Source organism: Delphinus delphis, chromosome 10 (genome assembly GCF_949987515.2).
Source record: "Delphinus delphis chromosome 10, mDelDel1.2, whole genome shotgun sequence".
Taxonomy (NCBI): domain Eukaryota; kingdom Metazoa; phylum Chordata; class Mammalia; order Artiodactyla; family Delphinidae; genus Delphinus; species Delphinus delphis.
This window is the reverse complement of record NC_082692.2, coordinates 35,160,386-35,179,747: the sequence shown is the minus strand read 5'-3', so window position 1 is coordinate 35,179,747 and position 19,362 is coordinate 35,160,386. Positions and strand designations below refer to the sequence as shown.

General features: G+C 40.1%; 1 protein-coding gene across 1 annotated transcript in view; it reads right to left on the bottom strand.

Annotated features, from left to right (window-relative positions):
* The window catches only part of KIF6 (kinesin family member 6), a 383,680-nt gene extending 367,287 nt beyond the window's left edge, over window positions 1–16,393 (bottom strand). The window contains exons 1-3 of the mRNA XM_060021290.1: window positions 16,270–16,393; window positions 12,311–12,420; window positions 7,166–7,240 (exon numbers count right to left, since the gene is read on the bottom strand). Of these exons, the coding sequence (XP_059877273.1) occupies window positions 7,166–7,240; window positions 12,311–12,420; window positions 16,270–16,335 (251 nt within the window). The 5' untranslated portion in view covers window positions 16,336–16,393. The remainder of the gene's footprint in view (window positions 1–7,165; window positions 7,241–12,310; window positions 12,421–16,269) is intronic.
* Window positions 16,394–19,362: the final 2,969 nt, after the last annotated feature.

Sequence of the window (19,362 nt, the reverse complement as noted above, 5' to 3'; positions counted from 1 at the left end):
AGGTCCCTGAGGGTCTGTTCATTGTTTGTTTGTTTTTTTTCAGTCTATTTTCTTTCTGTTATCCATACTGGGTAATTTCTATTGTTATATTTTAAAATTTATTAATTCTTTCATCTGACCTCTCCATTCTGCAGTTCTTAATTTCAGTTATTGTACTTTCAGTCTGAAATTCCAATTTGATTCTTCTTTATATCTTCTATTTTTTTTGCCAAGACTTTATATCTTTTCATTTGTTTCAAACATGTTCATGATCGCTCGCTGAAGCATTTTTATGGTGGTTGCTTTAAAATCCTTGTCAGATCATTCTAAGATCTGTGTTATCTATGTTTTAGCATCTGTTGATGGTTTCTCCTTATGGAAGTTGGTATTTTCCTATTTCTCGACATTTCTTATTTAATGCATAATTTTTCATTGTATCCTGGATAGTTTAGGCATTAGTTACTGAGATTCTAGGTCATACTTAAAACTTCTATTTTAGCAGGTCTCTTCTGACATCATGCTACTGCCAGGTGGGGGTAAGGGTCCCGGTTCACCACTCTGCCTCTCTTGACACCTGTGGAGGGGCCTCATTCCTGTGGACAGAGGTGAGATTTCAGGCTCCCTTCTAGGCCTCAACCGACACCTCCCTGGACAAGAAAGGGAGGGGCACCTTGTGATGCTCAGTAACCTCACAGCAGGGTGGGGAGGCCTTGATACTGCTGGATGGTGGTGAACTCCAGGATCCTCAAGAGACTTCCACTGACAACCTGAGGGAGGGGAGAATGGAAGCTGTTACCTCCAAGTGGGGAGGAAAGTCCTCCCACTCCTCAGATACCACCCTGGCAGCAGCAGAATGGGGTGCCTTGTTACAGCCCGGCCTTTGCTGTCTGGGTGAGGGTGGGGCCATGAGTTTTTCCATGGTATTTGGATGGAGCAGGGCAGCCAGTATCTAAAAGTTTCTGTCTCACTGGGTTGCCCCCTTTCCTGGTGCCTTGGCTATAGAGAGCAGAAGTTTTTTGGCACTTTTGTCTAAGTCTACTGGTGTTTCTGGGTTGCCAGTTTCTCCAGCATCCAGTCTGGGATACATGAAGCAACAAAACAAAACAAAAAAAACACAGGGAACTCATGGCTGTGTCATTCCTTTAGGTCCTGAAGTCCCCTGGCCAGTCTACCTTCTTATCTCCACCTTTCAGGGTCTTCTTATATTCTTTTCTATATAACGCCCAGAGCTTTTAGCTGTACTTAGTAAGAGGATTAGAGAGAAGTATGTCGACTTCATCTTTGTCTGGAGACAGAAGTGACTGGCCATAGTTTTAAAGTGGCAAAAAGAATAAAGATTTCTAGCTTTTCAACCCTTAGACTGAACAGGGCATTGACGTTCACAAAGTACATTTATATTCATTGTTTCTTTTCATCCTCAAAACAACCTGGTAAATGTAATATTATTAGCATCACCCTTTCTCAGATGGTAGAACTGGTTCCGAAGTGAGAGGCCTGACCCAGAGTCACATAGTGAGTTCATCACAGGGCTGAGGCCAGAATTAGATTATTCTACTTGTTGCCAAATTTTTTGAGCCAGATGAGGTAGAAGCATGAGTACACAGAGGTGAATAACTGGCTAATAAGATTTATTTTAAATACTCTTCTGTGGCCCTCCTTCTCTCCCTTTCTGGTCCTTTTGTCTTGAAGGTGCAGGATCTATTTTCTGCCTGTGCAGCAGGACTGGGCAAGCTATGTGACCCACAGCATCATCAGCAAAGCCTGTTTCCCAGGGCACAGGTGAGAGCCCTGCTGGGCTTGGCCCTGGCCCCACTGGAGTGTGGGACTGCCCCTCCCATGAGGAAATTCCTCTACCAAGCCCTGGCCTCCCCCCCAGCCAGAGCACAGGTGGACAGGTAATCTCCAACATTCTTCTCCAAGTCTGAGGTGGTAGCCCTGGGAGCTTTCTTTTCCCCTTCACCCTCTTCTTCTCATAAATTGAAAGGCTGCCCTTGATATTGTTCATCATTCGTGAAATCAAAGGTTAAAAAGCAATGGTTCACAATAGGTTTTCAGAAACCATCCTGGCTGGCCTTGCTGCAGTGCAGAGGCTTTAGCTGCCCAGTGGCGCCAGCTATGGGGACCTGTATCTTGGGCGCAACCAGTCCTCCTGGCAGTGTGCGCCCTATTCATTTTGGTCAAACCATGTTCTTCTCTAACACCAAATTTCCAAATTCTTCCAAAAGCACTCACTGTACCTAAAATGAATTTCCTACACCCCAAGCTTTTAGGTAAAGCATAAGATTGGCTGGAAAACTGGGGTTCTGCAGATTTACAAGTGCATGTGATAAAACCCCCGAAAAGTCTAGATTTCAAAGTTTTCTGCCTAAATCTTTAAGTAAAATTCATACTCCAGAATGATGTGCTGCGTTCAGCTTGTGGCTTCAGGTATCCCCTGGTAGAGCACCACATACTCCCAAGATCAATGCACTCCAGCTTGAAAAGCATAACACCAGGTGAAATATCAAGCAAAGCTACAACCTCTTTTATGTGGTGCAGCGCCATACACTAAACGCATCTGTGCACCTGCTAAATTTCACCTTTCCAAAAACTTATTCCAAAACCAGTGAGCAAAATGAATATGCTAGAAGGCGGTTTTTACCTTCAAAGTTCAGAAGAGGCGGAATGTACTTCCTAGTGGAGATGTGCTACAGAACAAATAACCACAAAGATTCTTTTAATTTCCCATGATACAAAGTTAGAGCTTTATAAATTCTCACCACCAGTCCTGCAATTCTACAGTCATGGAGTCATATCACTGATTTGAGTTAAGTAGGGAAAGATGCGTCTAAATTAGCAGGATTCCTGAACTACAGAATTTTGGAAAGAAATATGATTAATTTTATTTAGCTTTAATTGTACACAGTAACCAGAATTAAGCTGCAATAGGTTAAGCCAGTAGAGCAGCCTTAAAGGGGCAGTGTAAGATGAACTGGATTTACACTGAGCATGTGTTCCTGGAGACTAACCTTCACCACAACAGCAGGCACTTCCGTTTAACATCGAAAGTGGCACAGCTTCCATTCACCAGGCCTGCCAACTTATATAATTCTTAAAAATATATTTTTCAATTTATGGGATAAATATTACTTCAAATATTGTGTATAAATGACTTTATTGATACCTTGTATTTTACCATTCAAAGTCCCACAATTCAAGCTTTCCTAAAGTGTGAACATACTATATATGACATATTTAAAGGCAATGAAAACAGAGATTCCCCCAGGCTCTTAGTTTAGTGTTAATTTCCTTGATAACCCTCTCCTCTGCAGATGAATCAGAGAGAGACGTGAGTCTGCCTCCATCTGTCCATCCACTATTTTTTTTTTTTTTTTTTTGCAGTACGCCTCTCACTGTTGTGGCCTCTCCCGTTGCAGAGCACAGGCTCCAGACGCGCAGGCTCAGCGGCCATAGCTCATGGGCCCAGCCGCTCCGCGGCATGTGGGATCCTCCCAGACTGGGGCACGAACCCACATCCCCCGCATCGGCAGGCGGACTCTCAACCACTGCGCCACCAGGGAAGCCCTGTCCATCCACTATTGAAGAACACTTTCCTGCAGAGTAGGAGCCTGGATTAGTGACGCTGAGCAGAGCCCTTGGTGGTGAGCAACACCCAGGAGGAAAGAGTGTTCTCACACCCAGCAGACAAGCTCAGGGCACACCATTCCTTCACCACAGACACTAGGGGAGCCACAGAGAACAGAAACAGCATTCTCAAACAGACAACGGCACTCTCAAATGACAGAGGTGAGCCCACCACTGAGAATCACCAAACATCCGAGGAAAGTCTGTACTGGGAAAGCAACGCACCAAACTCAACAGTAGAAGAACATTCACATAGAAAGTACATAGAAAGAAAAGCCAGTGTTTCCAAGAAAGATAATTTTCTTCAGAAGGAAAAGGGAGGAGATCACATGAATAAACAAGAATAGAATTTTTTTATTTCCTACAAATGAAAACTAAAATTGTAAAAACTAAAAATTTAAGAGGTAGGTGATAGAGAATATACATGGCTGAAAAGCAAATCACCATCCTGGAAGGATATAACTGGTAGTTCTGGATCCAGAAGTTCCAGAAAGAAAGAATAAATAAGTTAGAGGGAAGAAAATTAATTTTTGAATCATCAAAGAAATTAGCAATGTGATGACCCCTGAGCTTGAATATAAGGGTTTTCAGATTGAAGTGGCTGAATGAGAGACAAGAATAAATGAATATATGAAAAAATAGCCATACCTAGACAATCAATAGACTCACTGATATAAAATTTCATAAACAGAAAAAGAAAAAAATCCTAAAAACATCCAGGAAAGAAGGGTATTTCCTAAGAAGAAATAAGAGCCAGATTGACACTGACATCTATTCAGCAACACTGCATACAAAGAGACAATGAAGCAATATCTTCATAGCTGTGAGAGAAAGGAATTTTTAACCTAGAATTCTATACCCAGTCAAACTGTCATTTAACTGTGAAGGGGAATGAAAAGCTTCAGAAAGCTCCCCAGTCTTGAATTCTCTCTAAAAACTTATTAGAAGATGATTACCAGCAAAACTAAAAGGGAATCCAAGGAACAGACATAAGTATAAGAAAGAGTGAAAAGCAAAGAAAAATAACTTAGAGATAAGTTTAAGCAAATGCTGATAATGAAAATGATTTTCGACAATCCTGAATAAAACTATCAGTAGATCTCAATACCTAAAGTGCTGGGAAAGTAGGAAAGGCAAAGTAAAAGTGTGCTAAGGTCCCTGCCTGGGGAGAAGAGAGACAGACAGGCAGGCAGATGGAGGAAGTTCAGATGTTGAGAAAAAATACAAATAAGTTTTAATATCTGAATTTAAACCACACAGAGGTGTGTACACCTTGAGAGAGAAAATGGAAAGTGGCAAAAGCAACAAAGAGCACAGTCAAACCAACAAACAGCATGAAAGGGAAAAAAATAGAGAGTATGATAAATAGAAAAAAACCTGAGAGGATAGCTCCAAACACTATTACAGTAATAATAATAAATATTAACAGGTTAAAGTTACCAATTAAATATCAGGGACTCTGAGTTTAGCTACAAAAGCAAAAGCCAAATATATTTTATTTACCAGACCTATATTTGAAGACAAAATGACACAGGGAAGTTGAGTTAAGAGATCGAGAAAGATAGAGCAGATAAAGGCTAACATGAAAAAAATAGCAAAAATAGTTTCAGGAAAAATGGGATACAAGAATAAAAGTATTAAAAAGGACAATGAGGAATGCTTCCTACTGATGAAAGATATGATTCACTAGGACCAACTTGAGCAGCCTGGATAAAAATGCTCTTGCCTGTCATTTTTCAAATCCTGTCATCATCGGGCTGGGCATCTTTGTCAAGTCAGTGAACAAAACAAATAAATCTCCAGCCTTCAATGGAGCTTTTGTTCTAGTAGAAGACAGACAAACAAAGCAACTAGTAAGTAAACTATATAGTACGTCAGACGGTGATAAGTGCTCAAACAAATAAAATAAAATAGGGAAGCGTGACAGGGAATGCAGTTTCAATCGGGTACTAATAAAGGAAGGCTTTGCTGAGAAGGGGATACATGAACAAAGACTTCAAAAGAGCTAAGGAAGCAACTAAGCAGATTTCTGAAGGAAGAGAATTCCTGTCAGCGGGCAAAGCAAGGGCTCAAGGGGGAAGTGGGCTCAAGATGGGAGAGGCAGTCAGTAATGGGGGGGGGAAACAGACATCCATGAAACACAAACTACGGTCCCCTCCCGGAATGATTTTAGAAAGGCTCAAAATAAAACACATGGGATGGGCTACCTGAAAAATGACATAACCCAAAACATTACTAAAAAGAAGAGAATTTTAGAAATGTGTGACATCCAGTCAAGGAGACCTGAATTTAGTCTAAAGAGATGCTGTTGGATTGTGACTACAACTAAAATAGCTTAAGCCTACTCAATTATATTCTACCCACTGTGACGGAAGACAGTATAAAAAGAGAAGGGCTTAACAAGTTTAGGGATCTAATGGACAGCATGGTGACTGTAGCTAATAGTATTTATAAATGTTAAAAGCTGCTAAGAGAGCAAATCTTAAATGTTCTCACCACAAAAAAGAAATGGGAACTACGTGACAAGATGCAGGTGGTAGCTAATACTATGGTGAGAATCACTTTGCAACTTATAAATCTGTCAAATCAACACATATACCTTAAACTTACACAATGTCATGTGTCAAATATATCTCAATAAAGCTGGGGAAAAAGAGAGAAGGGCGTGCTTTGAGTAGGATTCATGAGCTAGGAGTCTGGGAGACAATGTGTGTTGATATATTTTCAGCAATGTTGTGGTTGAGGGTGTACTGATCCGTAGACTTGAAAAATGGGTTTACTTAGCAGACATATTTTTCATTTGAATAGTAAAGATAGATATATCTGGGGTTAATTAGGTCATAAAATCACCCAAATGATTTCAGGATCAGAAAGCAATCTTATTACTAGTAGTTTCCCATACAGACTCCCTACAGAAAGAGAGTGTGCTTATCTAAGGGCTTGAGAGTCTAGTCTCAAGGAGACTTTGCCAACATATATTAATAAAATGGCACTCCAGTTTGTTCGGAATCATTTATTCTCATGTGAGTTTGGTTCCAGTAGTCAGCAGCCTGGAACTACCTGGGTATACAGAAACAAAAGGGACCTAAGCTAAGAGTCAAGCTTTGAAATAGAGTTATTACACAGAGGTAGAGTTGGGTCAACCAGAATTAGGCCTCCCAGGTGTCACAGTCCTTCATCTGTCTAACCATATGTTTGAAACATTGTACTCAGAAAACAGCACTGGACTTAACAGTTAGACAACCATCTAGGACTCTGCTACCACTAGCCACTAACCCTGAGCAGTGCTACTTAATCTCTCTAATCCTCAGAGATTTACATATCTTTCAAAATGGGAGTAATAATAGCTATTCTGTCTATCTCACTGGTTTGTTTTGAGGCTCAGAATCTAAATCTAAAACAAACAAGGTGTAACAATAGAAGGTATTAGTACTGCCACCATCACATGCCCTACAGCCTGAGTACATAATTGATATACTGAAGCACATTACCACAGTTATCTGAGAATTGAAGGCAAGATGAAAAACCACTAACCCACTGAACAAAATATAGGAAATCCTACCTCTCAGCAACTGGTTTGGCAATGTTTTCAAAAATGGTCTCTTGCTTTTCATTCTGATCAAAAATCCTTTGAAATCTGCAAATGTGAAAACAGTAATTATTTAAAAGCTTGAGCCTTCAAACACTATTGGATTAATACATACTTTTTTTTCTCCTGAAAGCTTTGTAAATTACCTCATATTTACATCACTGGGCTTAACTAACCTAACACAATGTTTGCCCTGTAGCCCCAAACACACTGTACTCTTGTACCCCTGTATACAAATGGTGGGTAAACAGTATTGCTTTGACAAGATCTGCACAATAAATCCCTCTGAAAAACCGCAGCAGCTTTGAACCAAATAATAAACTGTGTGTTTTTTAGCTCTCAAGAGGGACAGTGTCTGCAATTGGCATCAAATTCAAATCTAGATAAGTGCATGAAATGGAAACCCAAGAACAGGATGTAAACAGCCAAAGAACTTCTGATGTCTGACCTGTAAGAAAAGAATGCAGCTGTGAAATGTATAATTTTTGAACTTAGTTTTAAAGTTTTAAACTGAAGTTTATTTTCCATTAATTAGGTACTGCACCTAGTATCAGCTACTTAATTCTTAGGACAGTTTGTTTCATTTTGTTGATCATCAGTCAAAAGTCAAACAGTAAATTAAGATAGACCTGTCCTATAAAGGAAATCTTGATCCGACTGTCAAGGCTCGAGCCATGGGGAGGGGGGATGGTATCCATTGCACCCTTCTTGCAATGGCACCCTGATTTAGCTTAGTACAGGATCACAAGCACAGCTGAAAACCTGGGGGGAGACTCACAACCTATCCTTATACAATATGTTAACTCACAACCAGCAAATATAGCCCCCATTCAAACATCATGAAGAAACAGACAGGGAGCAATACAAACAGGAAGGAAAGTAAAAAAGGGAGAGAAGGCAAGGAGAAGGGGGAGAAAGAGAGAGAGAGAGAGAGAGAGAGAGAGAGTGCATGCATAAGCACAGGGGGCAAAACGTTAACAATTGATGAATTTCCCACAAAGGGTAAAGGAGATTTGATTGCATCATTCCTCCACCTCTTCTGCATATTTAAAAGTTTTCAGAATAAAAATTGGGAGAGGGGGTACATTAAAGCAAAACCTTTGAAACACCCAAATCCTAAGCAGCTTTCAAAGTGCTTAGGAACCTTTGGTGTGTGTATCTGCCCACACAAGTGAGTTGGGCACATGTTCAAGTAAAGTAGAGACTACATGAAATGTAGGTTTGTTTTCACTACTCAGGAGTTCAGAAGGATGTCTGGAGCTGGGTTGGATGTAAAATGGAATGAAATTCATTGTCTTTAATCAACATTAATTTCAAAAGATTCCTATAGCATACCAACCACCCTTTTGAAGAAGCAAATAATGAAACTATATACAAAGAGAGATTGTAAGGCACTCTGGGTACTCATTTAGCGGGCCAGATTATATTTCAGCAATATTTACTGAGTGTGCCCAGAACACTCCTCAAGACCCTATAGGTGTATGAGGGCTTCAGATAGGAATGTTGAGATGACACGGCTGCTCATGTGCTCTCCAGAGCACTACCCACTGTGATGTCTGAGCACAGACCCAGCGGTGCTTTTAGGTGATGATGCTAAGGCTGTTTTGCTTCTTTTACCAGGTTGGTGATGACTGAGCGAATGAATTAGCCATTCCCAACTCCACTTCCTTAAGAGGAATGACATCTACCACCATGTAACCAAAGAGGTGGCAGGAGTTTCAATAAATCACACATTGTGCATTAAACATAAAATATCATCACCCCCAAACATTTTACTTTATATAATGCAGTTGTATAGTAATCTGGAAAGTCATTATGATCCGCTATCTTCTGAAAACCACTGAAGAGCAAAATAGAATCAAAGAGTTTAATAAGTTCAATCTAATCCTTTACAGAGGAAGAAATTGAGGCCCAGAGAGATAAAGCAACTTACTCATGGCCGTGGAGCTAATCTATAATGTGCCTTGAGACATAATGTAGGTTTCCTGATTCCTAGCAGGTCCTTTCATTTATTAGGAGGTTGTGTAGGCTTTTTCTAAAGACCATTTCAAATGTGGTCATTGCTTATCTCTTCTCACCCCAAACCTGTTCCTCCCGGTCTTCCTCATCCTGGTAAATGACACCTCCATCCTTTTAAAAGTTCAGTCCAAAACCCTTAGAGTATATCCTTGACTCCTCTCTTTCCATTACACTCTATATATGACCCATCAGCAAACTCTGTCAGCTCTGACCTTCGAAATACATCCAGAATCCAACTATTTCTCAACATTTCCACTTGCTACTACTCTGGCCCAAGCTGCCACAATTTCTTGCCTGGTCTCCCTTGCCCCCTCACAGTCTATTTCCACATGCTAGCAAGAATGATCCTGCTCAAACATAAGTGAGATTATTCCATTCTTCTGCTCACAACCCCCCATTACCTTCTCTCAGCACTTTGGGAAAAGTTCCATATGATCTGTCCACTCTGCTGCCCCTTTAACCTTCTTCTTCCCCTCCAGCCCCCTTGCTTACTCTCCTCCAGCCACACAGATCTCTCACTCTTCTTCAAACATGCCAGGTACTCTCCCATCCCAGGAACTTCGCTCTTGCTATATCTTCAGCCTGGAATTCCCATCCCCCAGGTATCTGAATGTCTCGTTTCCTTACCACCTTCAAGTTTTTGTTAAAACGTACACCTTTCCTGAAGACCCCGTGAAATATTGCAGCCACCCCTCCACTTTGCTGCCCCTCATCCCAGCACTCCTTGTTACCTTTCCTTGCCTTATTTTTCTCCACAGCACTCAACACTTTCTGATACATACACCTTGCCCGTCCATCTCCTCCCACCAAAATGTAAGCACCTAAGAGCAGAAGCTTGGTGGCATTCCCTGCTGTATTCCTAGCCATTAAAACAGCATGCAGTGGATGGTTAATAAAGATTTATTGATTGCATGAATTTTCTTGGGAGAAAACAGCCTTTAAAATGCTTAAATATTTATCTCTCAACATATGTATTTTACTAATTTCTTTATTTAAAATACTAAAACCAATGTTTTTAATTCAGAGATTTAGAAAGAATGATTAAGAGATTTAAAAATAAGCAGATAGCACTTTTTCAATAAGCACGTGTTTAAATTGCACTGTTTGTATCTACATAACACACAGAGTACTTTGGACAGGGCCGATGGATAGAAACATGGCCAACTGTTGCTTAGCATTCAAACAGCATCATGCTGAATAAAATGTTTTAGCAAACTGTGGAGACAGGCCTAGGGTATCTGTCATTAAGTCATAGCTACTAAGGTACGTAGCATGCTTACACCAGTGGGAGAATGCCCCTTCAGAAAAGTAAGTCATATATTAGAAGGCTACTCCTTAAAGGATAGAATGAAAGGCAAAGAGGAGCCAAAAAGACCTGGTTAGGACCATCTCACCATGTAACCTTGTGCTAGCCATCCTGCTTGTACTTACTGTAAAAGGAGACACAAGAAGAAGAAGGGGTGGAGGCGCTGGGAGAGATATATACGTGATAGACAAAGGGGGGAGTTGTGAAGACCAAAGAGAATCTTTATAAGACAAAGTAATAATAACAATAATTACAATAATAATGAGGGGGGAGGAGAAATAAGAAGTGGAGAGAGAGAGAAAGAGAGAGAGAAACACAAAAAAATATCTGAGATGGTTTTATCCAAAGGGCAAGGGCAGGAATAGTCTCAAAATAAGGCCTATGAAAAACAACATAGAGAGGAATGCAAGAGAGCAATTAGGATTCCTTCAGCAGGACCCAGGAATCTCCTACCTAAATTTAGGCCAGAGACTAAATATGGGTTTAACTCGGGCTCAAACTTCTCCAGAAATCAAAAGTGGGGATTAAAGGAAATGATGTCATCTGAAACTGGAAAATAAAGGCAGTATGAAACAGCCATAATCCCCAAATTTAAGGCCTGGCTACTAGAATAGTATTCAGACAAAGGGCACTGATGACAATCCAGGGGTAGCTATTTGCTACTTTCCACCTGAACCATACAGTTCTGAACTGTGCTAGAGAAGTAAAACGTAACACATAAATATGCATATATGTGTAATTCAAAATTTTCTAGTAGCTTCATTTCTTAAGTGAAATGAAACAGGTAAAATTATTTTTAATAATATATTTTAACACAATATATCCAACATTTTATCATTTTAACATGTAATCAATATGAAAAAAAATCTTGAGCTATTTTATATTCTTTTTATTTCATACTAAGCCTTCAAAAATCCTTGATATGTCTCATACTTACAGTGCATCTCAATTCAGACCAGCTACATTTCAAGTGCTTAAGAGCTACATGTGGCTAGTGGCTGATACACTGGACAGTACAGATACAGAGCGTACATATGTACACTTGAGGTCAGTATACCATTTATGTTATTAAGAAGGCTCACCTATACAGCACACATCTTTAATAAAGTTTAGTCATGCACTGAACTTCTTATAAGAGCTAAACTATAGTGGGCCAAAAAGGAAAAAGATAACACTTGGTAAACAGATATAGTAAAGAAAGGCTGAGATCTTGGGCTATCCTGTTGGATACAGAAATATATCCCCTTTTTAACTTTGGGCACAGCAATGAAAAGACAACTTGAATTCTATCTACTGGATAAAATAGAGAACTGTGGGCTTCCCTGGTGGCACAGTGGTTAAGAATCTGCCTGCCAATGCAGGGGACACGGGTTCAGGCCCTGGTCCAGGAAGATCCCACATGCTGTCGAGCAACTAAGCCCGCATGCCACAACTACTGGGTCTGCACTCTAGAGCCTGCAAGCCACAACTACTGAGCCCACGTGTCACAACTACTGAAGCCCATGTGCCTGGAGCCCGTGCTCCACAACAAGAGATGCCACTGCAATGAGAAGCCCGCGCACCACAACGAAGAGTAGCCCCGGCTCACTGCAACCAGAGAAAAGCCCACGTACAGCAACAAAGACCCAACGCAGCCAAAAATAAAATAAATTAAATAAATTTTTTAAAAAATAGAGAACTGTACTACATTCTCCCCAAGAAATGGTACCAATGATTTCACAGTGTCTATTAACGCAGTATAAGAATTAGTTCAATAGTAAAACAGAAATGAAGATGAAAAGAGAAAGGCTTACTTAAATCTGTAGCTTTCTCGCTTATTATTCACAAATCCATCTGCCAAATCACGAGGTAAGATGATCTCCAAGCTAGGTGTTAATTTTTCATCTTCATCTATGGAATAAATCTGAAAATGTGAAGACAAGTGAATATAAAATGGTAAAATTATGGCTTGAACAATGACCATGTTATTATGACATGCATTGTAATAGTGTTTAAAAAACTGCACTTTTCAGATAAAAAGTCATAACATAGCACAATTTGGATAATTTTCCTCTTTAAACTCTGTGCACACTCAAACAAATATATGGAACTGAACAAGAGGTAAAACCGAAATCAATGCCCAATCAAAGCTCAAATCCTCTTTGAATGATGTAACATTCAAATTTGAGTATCAAGTGTCTGTCTCCATTGTTGAGAAGCTAATAGCCCTGACAACAACATATTATCTAAGTATTACTTTGGAATTATGTACCAGAAATTAACATTTTACTACAACCAATAAGCATTTCTGAGCAGTTCCAAAATGCTAGACACAGAGATGAAAGGACTGGGTCTGAGCCTTCTCAGAGAGCTCACAAGAATGCCCTAATTCAAGTTATGTTCAAAGAAGTAAACGTTTCCACGAGACATATTCAAGCGTCTGATAAAAGACATGTGGTTTCAAAGGAGACATGTAATTCATGTCTCCTTTCAAGATTGATGTCATTTTCAAGATTCTCCTCCCAGCTCAGCCACTAATTAGAAAATGACCTGGGAGAAATCACTTAACCTCCTTAAGCTGATATGGAAATGAAGGGTCTTAACCAACCACCTTTACAACTGTAATATTCCCTGATTCTTTTCTTGGTTACCTACTCCTTTATTTATTGGCCAGGAAAAGCAAGAGTCAAGCCTATAAAGAGATCATGGGGAATAAAGAAAAGTCTACGATTCAATCTCCAAAGACCTGGGTCTAACGCTGATCTCAATTCACCAGCTGTGTGACCAGCCACTGCTTTCAGAATCTCGGTACCTTATGTATATAAAATGAAGAAAACAGAATTGCCTCCATTACAAGATTGCTGTGGGGCTCAAAGGATGTCATGGAAATGGAAGCATTTTGTAATGCACCATAAAAAATGTTAGTCATTAGATTTAGAGGTTTTTAAAAAAGATTTCTTGTCTTTCATCAAGAAATTAAATTCCTTCTAACAGGCAATACTTCCTGTTTAAGACCCATTTAGATGCTTGATTATGGGGGAAAAGTCATATTTTTAAATAAGTAAAAGCCTATCTAAATCTCCAGAAAGTCTGAATAATTTTCCTAAGCAGATTTTTATTGAGCCCTCTCATTTAAAATGTGAGGAGCTCATGTAAGAAAAGTCATGCTGTAAAATAAAATTATTTGTAGAAAGTAATGGCAGCAGGTCCAAGGCTTTCTGACTAGGTTTTCTCAAGAGACATTTAAAAATTACATACTATAGGGTATTACATTATTTCTTTTTAAAGGTTAATGGCTAGACAGGTGAGTTAAAGGAGTGTGTAAGACATAAAACATAAAGGAGTGAGAGGTGCCACAACATTTTAAAAAATCTGTAACACTCAGTACTCAGAAGAGAAAAAGGATCAATAATTAGAGTAGCTACTGTGACCCTCAACTCCTCTCATTAAGCCATTCTTTGAGGCATTAAGAAAAGTCCCTAATGAAAAAACTTGTTTACTCTTATAGATTGGCTTTCTACCGTTAGTCATAAAAATATGTGAGATAGTTTGTTTTTAATAGGAGACAGATCAAATGCAAGGATGAATATGAAAATACTTCAAAATATACAAGGCAGTATACAAATGAAAAGCATTGCCATTGTTAAAATGATCACAGAGCATCTTCTTATGTACCTTTTAATGTATTAATCTATAAATTATCATAATTTAATATATAGTGCCTTAGGGAATACGATTAATGAAGTAATGGAGCCACAAAATGAAGAGAAAAAAAAACACCTTTGAATCACTTGGTTTAATGTTACAAGGAGTGTTTCTAGTCAGAGAAACAACCACACAGTCTTTGGGGGGCAAAAGGATAGGGTGCTAAAAGTGGGATTTCTAAGAAAGAGCAGGGATACTCTCTGCTCCAGGCACAGATGAACTCAAAATTCGTTCATCTGTGTTCTCTTATGTTTGTGTTATGCGGCATAATGTTGCATCTCGGTAAGAATCTGACATTATTAAAATACACTATGATACCTAAAAATACTTCCTGGAGTAGCAAACAAGCCACTCCACCGAATCGCACCAAAGAAATGCAAAAGGAGGCACACTGAAATATTCAAACGTTGCATTTTAAGGAAAGAGGAAATTCAAATTAAATCCAGCGTTCTCCATCAACCCACCACCACCCCCAGTCCCACTTCTATCCATCTTCTCATGTTACCATATCCAAGCACCTGTTTCTGACTGCTGAGTCAATGTAGACAAGTTCAATATTTTTAGCTAAGAATCTGAGGAGGGCTGGGGGGGTAGGGAAATGTTACATATAATTTTTATAACTGATGCACTTTTACAACCCTTCTTGAAAATGAATGTAGGAGGAGAGAAAATGGGATGATACCCATGGCTCCTTTCTATACTCTTTATTCCTTAAAATTCAAAAAAAAAAAAAAAAAGCCAATATTTTCTTTGGAGTCTTCTCATGCATCTTTTCCTACATGTATTCCACGAATGAAAAGACTGAAGATGATGACGATGACAAGACACTATATTCTCCTTGTTTTAAATACATAAATTACATGAGGCAAATGCTAAATTATGAGCTGCTATGATGTTACATATATACATACACACTGTGTAGATATGGGGTAGAGATAAAATATTATTAATAATATGCCCATTCCAGAGACTCGTGAACAGGACTCAGATTGCCCTTGCCTATATCCTTATTTTGTGAGGCAAAAAGGTTTTGTCCCAAGAGCCAAGAGCTTTGGGAAAAAAAAAATCTTTAATTAAAATCAGGGTTCTGCCACTCAGTAGGTGGGTAGCTTGGCCAAATTATTTAACCTGTCTGAGGCTCAGCTTCCTCATCTATAAAATGAAGAAAATGACATCAATCTTGCGGAGTTCTCTTGAGACTCAGGGATAATGTAGACAAAGCATCTAAGTGGTAAGAATGACTATGGTCCTTCCCAGGGAAAGAAAACAACGTTTGAGAAGCATTCAAAGTACAATATCTCTGCTCAGAGTAAGGGTCATGTCTTAACCTTCTTTGTACCCTTTCGAGTTTAGCACCCTAGAGGAAACACCTAGTAATGCTCAGTTAATGTTTTCTGAATAAAAAGTTTATGTGTATTCTGTGTCAGGATGCATAAATATCTATCCATATCTGTAATGAGTGTATGTCAACGTTCATGCTTCTGTTCCTGATAACAATACAGTTAGTCAACGAATTCTAAGGGCCCATTGCGGGCAGAGCACCGTGTATGCTTTGTGTATCTTTATCTGTAACTATTGTCCTATCATCTCAGACACGGATAGGCACGTTTCTCTTGCTTGCACGTTTCGCCTGAGGACGAAAGAGAAGCTTGAGTGTACCTGGGTGGGCACAGCTGTGTGACTGTCTTCCAGAAAGGTGCAATAACGGTGAACAGCTGAGGCGCCGTCTACGTGAGCGTACACGCAGACGTACCTGCACGTGCACGTGTCTGCCGCTGCGTGAACATGTGTGTCCGGGGGTACGCATGTGGCTCTGTGAAGGTTAGTCTGGACCCGCAGGGCTGGGTTGGGTGGGAGTGTACTGGGTGTCTGTCTGTCCGCGCCCCTGACCGCAATGCGCGGGAGTCTGCGAGGCTGCCCGGGCTCCGTGTCCAAGTGTGCTGAGCTCCGGGCCGCATCCGGCGCCTGGCGCCGAACCACTCACCCCGGCCCAGGCCCCTCGCGTGCCGCCCCTCCCCCGGTCTGAGAGGCCCCGCCGCGCCGGCGCCCGTGCTGCTCCGACCCGTACCCCTTGTTGCTGCTTCCGGACAGTGGGCTTCACCCTGGCGAAAATTTGGATAGTCTGCTTCACCATCTCCTCCCCGGTTCTTGCACTGACCCTTCACCTCTCTCTCAGGCCGCGGCTCCCAAATCTTCTGACTCCCGCCACCTCAGGCGAGACGAAGGCTTAGCAACAGTAACTAGGGACACTACCCAAGGAGCACCGCGCCAACCAGGACCGCCTCCTCTCCCTAATTGGTTGCTGACGGGTTGGGAAAGCCCGAAGGGAAGGATTGAGGGTGGGGCGGGGCAGAGCCTAGCGGGGAGAGCTGCGCATGCGCATGGTGAGGTCCGGCTTCTGGCTTGACGCCAGAGCTGGCCTGGAGAGTGGTTAACGGGGTGATAATGCCTTGCTAGTTCTTCAATACATTCTTTCTCTCTGCCAACACCTCTTTTTAGCACTGAAGTCATTCTGGTTTTTATTATTCATTCATTGAAGAAATGGCACTTGATCTGTGACAGCAATATACTGGCCTTGGATCCTGAGCTGAGCAAAACTTCCTGTGCCCACTTGGAGATTAGGGTCTGATGAAGGAGACAGAGTTTTAATAGGAAATTACAAGTTATGTTGGGGTAGCGTGGGGTTCTGTGGAAGGGCACCTCATCTAGTTCTGTTTTGGAAGAGGCCAAAGTTGGAGGAAGGGGGACTGTTTCCCATGCAGTGGTCCTGGCATGAAAGGATGGGCTCCGGTGTGCGCTGTTGGTGGGAATGTGAGTTGGTACAGTCACTATGGAAAACAGTGTGCACGTTCCTTAAAAAATTCAAAATAGAACTGCCATGTGATCCAGCAATTCCACTCCTGGGTATATATCCAAAAGAATTGAAATCAGAGGGATATTTGCACTCCCATGTACACAGCAATAGTAGCCAAGATATAGAACCAACCTAATTGCCCACTAATGGATGAATGGATAAAGAAAATGTGATCTGTATAATGGGATATTATTTTATATATTTATTACGTTTTATGTTTATAATGGGGATATATATGAAGATTATTCTGCCAAAAAAGAAGGAAATTCTGCCATTTGCAGCAACGTGGATGGGCATTATGCTTAGTGAAATATGTTGGAAAAGAAAAATACTGTATGCTCTCACTTATATGTGGAATCAAAAAAAGTTGAACTCATAGAAACAGAGAGTAGAATGGTAGTTTCCAGGGGCTGGGGGGGTGGGGGAAATGGGGAGATATTGGGCAAAGGGTAGGAACTTCCAGTTATAAGTTCAAGGGACTTAACATACAGCATGGTAACTATAGTTAACAATATCATGTTATATATTTGCTAAGAGAGTAAATCTTAAATGTTCTTTTCAGGATAAAAGTAATAATGAGGTGATAGAGTTGTTAACTAGCCTCATTGTGATAATCATTTCATAATATATGCATGCATCAAATTGCCACATCGTATACCTTAAACTTATATGTCAATTATATCTCAGTAAAGCTGGAAAATAAGTAAGTAAATAAGTAAATAACAAAAAGAAAAGAGGGGCTCCTCAAAAGATACTGTTAACACATCGAAAGTTGTTCCACATCATTATCCACCAGGGCAATACACGTTAAAAACCACAATGAGATATCACTACACACCTATCAGAAATGGCTAAAATTAAAAATAGCCGCAAAACCAGATGCTGACAAAGATACAGAGAAACTGAATCACTCATACATTACTGGTGGGAATATATAATGTGAAACATATCATAGATAATTGTACAGCTACTTTAGAAAACAGTTGGGTAGTTTTTTACAACACTAGAGACGCAGCTACTATAAGATCCAGCAGTTATGCTCATGGGTATTTATCCCAGAGAAATGCAAACTTGTGTTCACACAAAAATCTATACATGAGTGTTCATGGCAGCTTTATTCATAATAGCTCCAAACTGGAAACAATTCAGATGTCCTTCAACCACTGAATGGTCAAACAAACAGTGGAATACTATTCGGCAATTAAAATGAAGAAACTACTGATGCATATAACAACCTGGATGAATTTCCAGGGAATTATGATGAGTAAAAGAAAACAGACTCAAAAGTTAAATACTGTATGATTCCATTTATATAACATTCTTGAAATGACAAAATTGTAGAGATGGAGAGCAGATTAGTGGTTGCCAGGGGTTAGGGAGGTGGGGGGGTCGGGTGAGGTGCTACGGCTCTAAAAGGATCTTTGTGATGCACTGCTCTGTATCTTGACTACGGTGGTGGGCACAGAAATCTACATATGTGATAGAACCGCACACACACACACGCGTGCATATAAAATTGCTGAAAGGTTAGTAAGATTGAATAAGATGGACGGATTGTATCAACGTTCATTCCTTGGTTGTGATATTGCACTATAGTTATGAAAGATGTTACCAGTGGGAGAAAACTGGGGGAAGAGGATGCAAGATCTCTCTGTGTAATTTCTTATAATTGCACGTGAATCTACAATTATCTCAAAATAAAAAGGTTTTAAGAAGAAACGCTTAGAAAAGAAAAAGAAGAAAGGCTTAGAGAATGAAAAGACAAACCACAAACTGGGAGAACATTGCTGCAAAACACATACCTGATAAAGGACTGGCATCTGGAATACTTAAAAACTCTTAAAACTTAATAATAAATAGGAAAACAAACTACCCGATTTGTTTTTTTAAGAAGGGTGTCAAAGCATTAAACAGACATTTTCCACCATAAGGAGGGCGAGTACATGAAAGATTTTCAACATAATTAATCATTAATGAAATGAAAAATTAAAAGTACAATCAGATACTATTACACACCTTTTAGAATGACTAAAAAGAAGAAGATAAGCTGGCATTAGCAAGAGCTGGCATGGATGTAGAGTATCTGGAACTCTCAAACATGGCAGGAGAGAGTGCAAAATGGACCAGCCACTTTGCAAAACAGTCTTCTACTTTCTTATATATAAAATTGTATATATACTTACCATGTGACCCAGCAATCCTACTTCTAGGTGTTTACCTAAGTGAATTGAAAACTGATGTTCGCACAGAAAGGCAAACAGGAATGATTATTGTGGTTTTGTTCACAACTGCCAAAAGCTGAAACAA